The 9542-nt window shown below is 43.3% G+C and overlaps 2 protein-coding genes across 2 annotated transcripts in view; both read left to right on the top strand.

Moving 5' to 3' along the window:
- Positions 1-4560, top strand: part of oafa (OAF homolog a (Drosophila)) — a 20180-nt gene extending 15620 nt beyond the window's left edge. Inside the window, exons 2-4 of the mRNA XM_076290331.1 lie at positions 799-933; positions 1369-1549; positions 2207-4560. Coding sequence (XP_076146446.1) covers positions 799-933; positions 1369-1549; positions 2207-2481 — 591 coding nt within the window. The 3' untranslated portion in view covers positions 2482-4560. The remainder of the gene's footprint in view (positions 1-798; positions 934-1368; positions 1550-2206) is intronic.
- Positions 4561-4959: 399 nt separating this feature from the next.
- On the top strand, positions 4960-9083 carry tlcd5a (TLC domain containing 5a). The gene is made up of 3 exons (XM_076290332.1): positions 4960-5309; positions 6454-6653; positions 7786-9083. Exons 2-3 carry the CDS (start codon positions 6458-6460, stop codon positions 8325-8327), a joined length of 738 nt encoding a protein of 245 aa, XP_076146447.1. The 5' UTR covers positions 4960-5309; positions 6454-6457; the 3' UTR covers positions 8328-9083.
- The last annotated feature ends 459 nt before the right edge of the window (positions 9084-9542 follow it).

Here is a 9542-nt window from a genome sequence, read left to right as displayed (position 1 = left end):
TATGCACTCTATTTAGCGCTCTCGCACCTGGGCCCACCATTGGTTTGTTACGCCACTGTCTATATTCTATGTGGCATAGCCATACAAACATGCAAAACTTGGGTCAGCCGTGGCCTACTGGTTAGCACTTCGGACCTGTAACTGGAGGGTTGCCGGTTCGAACCAAGACCAGGCACGGCTGGTAGGCACGGCTGAAGTGCCCTTGAGCAAGGCACCTAACCCCTCACTGCTCCCTGAGCGCCGCTGTTGTTGCAGGCAGCTCACTGCGCCGGGATTAGTGTGTGCTTCACCTCACTGTGTCTACACTGTGTGCTGTGTGTGTTTCACTAATTCACGGATTGGGATAAATGCAGAGACCAAATTTCCCTCACGGGATCAAAAGAGTGTATATATACTTATATACTACTATACTTATTTATTAATGTGGTTGTGACTATTATTATCTATCTATCTATTAGCACATTGTTTGTATTGCCATGTGAAACATAAACTGTCTCTTTGTGAATATTTGGATGCTGTGGTGTTGTAATCACATTTACATTTATTCATTTAGCAGACGCTTTTATCCAAAGCGACTTATGTCAATCATATTAAAAGGGCTATTGTTCCAAGAGCAATTTGAGGTTAAGTGCCTTGCTTAAGGGCACAACAGCGGAAGCCAGGAATTGAACCCTCAACTTTTCAGGCCACTGCATGCTAGCACAGCTCTGTAAACCACTACGCTACCACCACCCTGGTGAGTAGCGTATGAGTCATTCCAAATAAGATAATTAAATGTGTGTGTGTGTGTGCGTTTAGGATGTGAAGATCTTCCGGGCGCTGATCCTGGGGGAGCTGGAGAGAGGCCAGAGCCAGTACCAGGCCCTGTGCTTCATCACACGCCTCAACCGCAACGAGATCATCCCCAGCGAGTCCATGGCACGACTCAGACAGGTCAGTACAGTACACGCACGCACGCACACACGCGTAAACACACACACACAAACAAACACACACACACACACACCAGCATCAGTGAGGTCAGTATTGCCTACTCACACACACCGCAGCCTACACACACACACACACACACACACACACACACATACACACACATCAGCATTAGTGAGGTCAGTATTGCCTACTCACACATACACAATGCAGCCTACACACACACACACACACACACATACACACATACACACACACACACACACACACACACTGTGAAATATAATTTTTGGAATTCTGTTGTATGACTCACTTGTCAGGAAGTGTGTGTAGAGAGTACAAGACGTTTCACAATGAGATGCTTGGGAATAGAATGAGTTAGTGAGTGGGTGAGTGGCATGGGTAGCAGGAAGTGACATGATCGTTCCTGTTCTACAGAAAAACCCGCATGCAATCCGCACGGCGGAAGAGCGGCGTGGTGTGGAGCAGATGACCATGAACGTGGCGGTCAACCTGACGCGGAGCTGGCAGCTGAGCGCACACATCCACAACATGTGTAGCGTCGCCCGCGAGGCTGTCTACACGCGCGAGGCTGACGTCAAACACTGGCTGGAGAGAGGCAAGTGGAATGGCCCCATAATTATACACCATTCTAACACACACACACACACACACACACACACACACACCAACACACCAACACCAACCAGCTCGCACCACCCAGTTCACACCATACACACACACACACACACACACACACACACCACGTCGCACTAGACATCCACACACAATTGGCTTACCACCCGTCTTCACAACCATAAATACAAAACGCATTTCTGAAACTATGAAATCATCAGAAATTATACCATTTTATATTTGTAAACTGGTACTTTTGGGCTTTGCACATTTTTATATGTCAGTCTCACAGAGACATCAGTGCTTTGAACATGTCCTATTTTGAGGGTTTGGCCTGGAGTTTCACTGTGTATGGTTCTGCACAGAAACAAACAAAAGTTCAATTTTGACATGGTCAGCTAGAGCCATGTAGGACAACAGTGCACAAAATCAGTAGTCAATGGAAATTCACTTTATAAGTAATCATAATTCACTGAAAATGAAATCAAATTATGACAATTTTATAACATCAGCAGAACATCAGTAATTTACTGTAAAATCTGATTTAATTGTGGAATTGTTGTAATAACAGACAGTAATTCCAAGTGGTGAAAGTGGTAATAAACTTGGTTTTTGTGTTGTGCTCTGTCTCCCCCTGCAGGCGTGGAGGGCTCCATGTTTGAGCTGCTCCCTCAGGCGGCGGAGACACCAGGGTTGCAGAGCTGCTCACAGGCGCAGGACGTGTGGCAGGCGTGCTCTTGCTCCTTTAGCCTGCGGCTGGAGTGGTACCCCTGCCTGCTCAAGTACTGCCGCAACCGGGACACCACTGGCCGTGGCAACCCCTACAAGTGTGGCATCAAGAGCTGCAGCAAGGGCTACCACTTCACCTACTACGTGCCTCACAAGCAGCTGTGCCTGTGGGATGGCGATGCCTAGCCAGTGCAGCAGAGAGAGAGAGAGAGAGAGAGAGAGAGAGAGAGAGAGAGAGAGAGAGAGAGAGAGAGAGAGAGAGAGAGAGAGAGAGAGAGAGTCAGAGAGACAGAGAAGCATGATGGGATTGCTGTTTATAATCTCTACTTTATAATGATCAGCAGGACAGGGCCGAGTCCAACTCCTCCAGCTCCAACTCGAACATGTCACACTGTAAGTCCACCAGGGAGGAAGGGAGAGTGGAGGAGGGCAAGGCCTCATCAGGGGGAACTTCAGCATAAGTTCTGAGCTCCCAGAACAAGAGTCAGTGTCTTAAGCAGTCTAGTGCCTATGTGTGACGATCAGAAACCATGTGTGTGTGTGTGTGTGTGTGTGTGTGTGATGGACACAGTCTTCCTTTGTGTGTGTGTATGTGTGTAGGAAAGAGGGGGGTGTGGGGGCACTGTTGCTCAAAAGAACTCTTTGTGCAATCTAAAGGGCCTCTTCTAATGTATATGCATATGGCTGAAGAAAGCAGCATTCTAACATGCATGGGCTGTGAAATCAACCACTGGAACTACAGATCCCAAGATGCATTGCGTGGAGATGATTGAGGGATGAAGGAACTGTGAGCCAAGATATTTTTCATTTGTTTATATGTACAGCAGCTGTGTAGTCTTTGTATAGTCCTCTGCTACCTTGCTGGTTCACATCAATTCAGGTTGTTTGTATTTTATTTTGATTACTGTTCATTATTTATTTTGTTTGCAAAAAGAAATTATCAAAGAAGCTAATGTACAAAGTGGAAACCCATAACACCATTCACTCTGATTTCATGCTGTTTCCTGTTGTGTCACACTATCTGTTTAAATATTTCTGACCTATATTTCTCTTAGTGACGACTTGGTTCTAATTACTTAGTGTTGTGTTTTATGTGCATTTTTTGTCTTGGTGTCTTGTTCAACTAAAAGTAGAAGGGTAGAGTAACGTGTCTTTGAGAGTATAAGGTAGGAGAGCCTTATGCCTTTGATTCTTGCATTCCCGTGGCCTTAATTTTAAAAATGTTTTTTCTTCATTTACTTTGACTTTGAAAATGAGTTAGGTGTGTGTGTGTGTGTGTGTGTGTGCGCGTGCGTGCGTGCGTGCGTGCGTGCGTGCGTGCATGCACGTGCGTGTGTCTGTCCATGTGTGTAATTTCACTCTTTATTACTGAATGTAGACTTTGAGATGACATAGATAGTGGACCAAAAGGGTTAATGCACATTCCAGTACACATTTGTCATCTGTAGGTGACTAATAGTTCACCGTGATCTCACACAGTGACGTCACACTCTCTCGTTATGTCAGAACACCGGAACGGAACCCTTTAGTCACATAAACTAAACCTCACATAACTCACATGTTTTATTGCAAGGATTTAAATCAAACCAAAGTCTACCTTTACAGAGGGAGTGAAGGGTGGCAGTGCAAATTAAGTTGATGGACATGAGGCCGCTGAAAGCTTCACATGCCAATTTCTGTATTCTGTAAAAGCCGCCACTAGCTATTATGGGCATTGAACTTCGCTCTGTTGTCAGAACTGTGATGTCAAATACAAAACTTTTGCTGTTACATCACACACAAATTGTTTTCTGTGTTTGTATTAATAATGCAGTATGTCTTAGCATTTTTAAGGAAACCCCATAGAAGAACACTGTCAAGCTAAATTTAAATTAAATTTTTGCTGGAAAGAGTAATGTTTTATTATTAGTTTTTTTTTCTGTCTGTTGTCTCACAAGTTCAAAGTGATGTAATTTTTTAGTTAGTGTAGGCCTAGTTGTAGAACTCATTAGAACCTGAAAAATAATGGTACTGCTTCTAATACATTTAACTTGTCGAACAATTTAAAATCAGTAGATCACACCCCAACTGTCAAGCCAAATGATTGTGAAAGATTTCAGACTTTCATCCATTTTTGATAAACAAGTGCCTTAATACCGACATTTGTATTGATTGCTTTGTTAAGTTAGAGTGGACATATTTTTATATAAATATATTATGTTAGGACTCAATCCATGATGGCAGTGAGTTTGAAGTAATAATTTTCAAATAAAAAGTATATCTTTACAGATCTCTCCTATTATTGTGTGTGTGTGTGTGTGTGTGTGTGTGTGTCAGAGTGTCAGAGATAGAGAAATAGAAAGATAGTTACTTTTCAAGTAATTCCATCCATATTCCATAGGCCACCATTTGTCATCACTGTTCCTCTCGCCCTGTCTCTAGCTGTGTTTTTTGGGAGCCTAGTCACATGTCATCAAAAGTGAATCCTGTTGGGCATTCCATGTCAGTTAAAGATGACTAAATGTCCCCATACAAAGTAAACAATAGGTGACATTTAAGCTGTTCGTAATGTGATGTGACCTACAAACTCATGTCATGTCATGTCATGCCTCATGCCACTGGACTGCCGGAATTCCAAATAAAAGACGTGCATGTCTTTCCACAACCGGACCAGCAGGCGTCGCGCCTAGCTGCGATGGCAGGAGCATCTGTCGCCTGGAAACAAGACAACCCTCTTCTCTTTGTAGACATCGTTGATGATTCTTCGAGAATAATGCCGCTTTTGTTTATGTGGAGCACTGGGTCCTGTCTCCGTGAAGACGTTGTTTGTTTGAGAATAATTCAGACAGTGCCTTTCTTTCTTGAGGCGTGAGACGTAGGCTACAGGGGGATGTTGAGGTTATATTCGGTTTAAACGTTCCAACAGGCCCGGGTGCCACGAGGATCCTAGTGTCAGAGCATCATTATTGTGGACAGACCAAGTGAATACATCTATCCGGATACTCCGATGGAACGGTGGTTCTTGTATAGTTCAGGTAAGTTCGCCACGCATCTAAACATTCCCTTGTCCGGTGAATGTAAGAGATGTTTTAAAGCGTAGGCAACGCTTTCATGCTCAAATGGGCTATTGTTTATTGTTGTGAAAGCCTGTATGGCAGTTATAATAGGCTATCGACTTAAATTCCTGAGGTGCAATAGCCTACCTCTTAAATATTCTGTTCCGTATGGGTGGAAATAAATAATTAAGCCTATCTTCTTTACCCATGTGCAAATTCAGATATGGAAAGACCTCTTAAATATATGGGACAATTGTGACAGTCTACCATTATCATGCTAGCACACTTTAATTGTTGATCTGATGAAAATAACATTTGTGATATGTAGCCTAACCTGTTCCATTGTAGCAATCCTATTATTTACACTGTAGCCTACCATACTCACTGTTATGTAAGAACTGTTTGTGCTGTTTGTAAAATAAATGGAGTGTGTTGTAGTCTATGCTTGAAGTCCAGAGCTTAGCTTTTGCCTCGTAGGAGTGCACACACTATTATGTAAAAACATAGCATAAATGTGCCATACATGTTGTACTTGCTACTATGAAATCATGATGGTGATGTTTTGTTATAGTGGCCATAGTTATATCCTAGCAAAGACAAGGAATGGAAAAAGACTGAAAATAAAATAAATGGTTTCAGTTCAGTGCTGTGTGTCTGTTCTCCCTGTGGACTCAGGCGGAAGCTCCAAACATAGTTACTTTTGCACTAGTTTTGACATTGTAGTCAGGCAGCTGCCTTATTTCCCAATACCCAGGATCCCTCAGCCCATTCACTTTAAATCTTCCCTACTCACTGTGAAACACTTACCACAGAAAGACCTGTTACTTTTCACTGAAGAACTCTAAGCTGTGGTACACATAGGATTATTCAGGAGAGCATTTGGAAGCGGTAGCCTATGAGTGGGCATTTTCATTTACTGTGGGGTGGAGCTGAAGGTAGCCTACAGGAATTTCAGGAGTCATACAGAAGGAATGTTTTATAGATTGCATTTAATAGGTGTGGTAGTTAGTTAGTCCATTATTAGGCACAGTGTGTTTGTTGTACTATGAGTGTGTATTTGAGCTAGATTGTGAGCTACGGCCTTCTGAGTGAATTCTAAAGTAGTGTATTGTGTTTGTCCCAGCGAGATGACATTGCTTGTAGTCGGAGTGATTCTGTGCCTTGTGGGATGGATCAGCCTTTATGCTTTTCTCTGCCACTCAAACGGTTCCCATGGATATGAGTGGAACTGTCGCCTGGTCACTCTGGCCCATGGACTCCTGGCGGTGGGAATCACGGCCTACATTGGCTATGTGGACGGTCCCTGGCCCTTCAGTCATCCAGGTGAGATGCAGAGACATGCAGACCACTACAGACATCATGGTATGGGCAGATGCATCATGCAGGTCTGGGAGAATATGGAGTCATAAATTATTGGTTTCCAGACCTGGTGAAGTGTGGACATTTGTGTAAAAGTCTCAAAAAAGTCTGAAAGTATTACTCATAGTTGAAGACAAGACAAGTCTACTAATACACTCCTTCGCTTTTATATTAATACAATGCTTCGCTTTAGAAAATGCTTTGTTCGTTTCTGTTTGTTATTAACATGTTGTCACCTTTCTAAAATAATGGCATTTAAGTTATTTTTTTTCTCAGAAAACACAAAAAAGTTGACCAAAAATGATTTAGGCAAAAACAATATTTTTTTGGAAGGTGACCATGTGCATGTCAGGGCTGCCAAGAAGTACCATTTTATTCTTCTATTCTATTATATTTAATTCTATTCTATTCTGTTCTTAGGGCGCATTCACACATGACTGTTTGGTCCGGACATGAGTTAGTTTGGACCAATGGTTCGGTGATTTTTGCTAATGTGAACGCAGTCTACCGACCGGGTGCAGACCAGGGTCCGCTAGAAAACGGGGGTCTGGGGAATGCTATCTGTTTCAAAACAAGGGAATAAACTGCTGTTTTTGCGACGTTGCCAAGCGATATTGGTAAAAATAAGCTAGTATTTATGACATAAATGTTGTCCGCACACAAAAATGTAGACCAGCTGGGTCAGGGCTAGGGGGGATTAATCACACTTGGGTACGGTCCAGCTAAACGGACCCAGTGTAAAAGCAACCTTAGTCCTTAGTCAGAGGTTGCTGTCCTCTGGAAACGTTCTCACACACTCAGTTATATGCTGCACAGTACTGTCTATCTGTTATAAATCCCTCTCAGCATTCAACCATCTCAAATTGATTATAAGAACTTTAGCAGAATGTCATAGAGCTTATTGCAGACATCAGTAGATACTTAGTGGATATTTACAGCATACATTTAGGACAAGACCCTTTTACCACTAGCATTACCACAAGGATTTTCTGGTTCTATAACTGTATAACTACAATTGCACTATTCTTTAACCATAGGTCTTGTTTCATTTGAGCTTCTATTTTTTTGTCCTGTTGTTTCTGATCATGGTTCCCAGGTACAAAGACCACACCACTGCAGGCCAGTGCTATGGTGATAAGCCTGGGATACTTCTTGTTTGACATGGGCTGGTGCATCTACTTCCAGACGGAGGGCCTTGTCATGTTGGCGCACCACACCATAAGCATTCTGGGCATCATCCTGACACTGAGCATTGGCGAGTCGGGCATCGAGGCATGCGCGGTGCTCTATGGCAGCGAGATCACCAACCCACTGCTGCAGGCGCGCTGGTTCCTCCGGCAGACGGGCCGCTACGAGAGCTGGCTCGGCGACGTTGTGGATGTCACTTTCGTGCTGCTCTTCGTGTTCATGCGCGTTGTGGTGGGCGCCAACATGCTCTACTGCGAGCTCATTTCACCGCGCCCCAAGTTCATCATCAAGTGCAGTGGTGTGGCCATGTACGTGCTCAGCTGGGTGTTCATGGTGGACATCACCCGGTTTGCCGTGCGTAAATACCGCCGCTGGACTGTGCGAGGGCGGGCTGCTAAGACCAAAGACAAACCGATCGAGACCAATGGGCCGCACGCAAAGACAGACTGAGGACATACCCACTTGCCATTTCCTCATAGACATTTTAAAAACAGAGCAAGAAAGAAAGACATTTTTAAATAACATGATGATAATTGAAAAAAATCTGTGGACAATGCATGGCCTGATGTTTCCTGAGACAGATATAAAGAAGCATGTATGATGAGGGCCATGTTATTGCTGAATAGCCCAGATTGCACCTTGGAGTGACTGGCTGGGGCTTTCTGTCCGTCCGTCTTGGGACTGGAATGAGTGAAGCAGTAAGAAATGAGCCATAGTTCAACATTGTTACAAATAAGACTGCCCACTGCGTGCCAGACTGCATTTCAAAACGCCACTGCACAGCACTCAGCTGCCCCCCTGCCGAACAGCCGAGTTTAGGGCGGATCTGGCTGAGATTCAGCCCTGATGGGGTCCTGAACTCCTGATCCAGCCCTGATCTGGCCCTGATGCGGCTGCTTTGTGCTAGATCAAAGTTGGACCCGGTCCAGAGTAACATGCTATAAAAGGGGTTGTGCTTATGACAGCAGACACTGACACATGTTTTATGTAATGGTCTGTGTACTTTAAAGTTGGGGGAAATCAATGCATTGTGCAAGAGGACAATGTTTGATAACTTTAATTAATGCAGTTTGACAACTATTAATTATGTGGTATGTAGAATGTCCTCAAGATAATTCTCTAAAAGACAAAATTTGTTTGAAAGATGTTTGAATACTGTTTTTACTAGTAAAGTAGATATTTTTGCCTTTTTAATATGGAAGTGATTGTGGATGCTGTAATTTTAATATAGCAATACTTATGATTGTTGTAAAAACAATAAAGAATAAAGAATAAAGAATTTGTTAAGTTCTGCATTACAAAAAGAGCACAATGGCTTTGTCATTGGAGAAATCAATTTCTCTCTTTGTTTGAGTATATGTGGGTGAGTGTGTGTGTGTGTGCGTGTGTGCGCATATGTGTGTATGTATGTGTGTCTGTGTGTGTGTATGTATGTGTGCTAGCTGAGAGTGGAAGAAGGAAAATGACAGAATGGTACTGTGTTTTCTGGACATTGGAGAGACAGTGATTGTCTATCTTCACAACAGTGCTTCAGCAAAAGTGTGTGGGTCTTGTTACATGGAACAGCAGCCCTGTGTGTGTTTGAGTGAAATATCAATCTGGTCAATACAGGCCTATTTAGTGTGAACAGGCCAGGGTTTAATCAAATGAAAGGACGTGGATTAC

Source organism: Alosa pseudoharengus, unplaced genomic scaffold (genome assembly GCF_046254945.1).
Source record: "Alosa pseudoharengus isolate Yale_2024_CS ecotype anadromous, Long Island Sound unplaced genomic scaffold, YU_APseudo_1.1 YU_APseudo_1.1_scf_18, whole genome shotgun sequence".
In the NCBI taxonomy this organism is placed as follows: Eukaryota; Metazoa; Chordata; class Actinopteri; order Clupeiformes; family Clupeidae; genus Alosa; species Alosa pseudoharengus.
The sequence above is the reverse complement of the archived record's forward strand: the minus strand, read 5'-3'. Positions and strand labels throughout refer to the sequence as shown.

Coding starts and splice junctions, on each gene's coding strand:
- tlcd5a (XM_076290332.1), top strand. CDS start 6,458: ATGACATTGCTTGTAGTCGGAGTGATTCTGTGCCTTGTGGGATGGATC. Junction 6,654..7,785: donor CTGGCCCTTCAGTCATCCAG/GTGAGATGCAGA, acceptor CATGGTTCCCAG/GTACAAAGACCACACCACTG.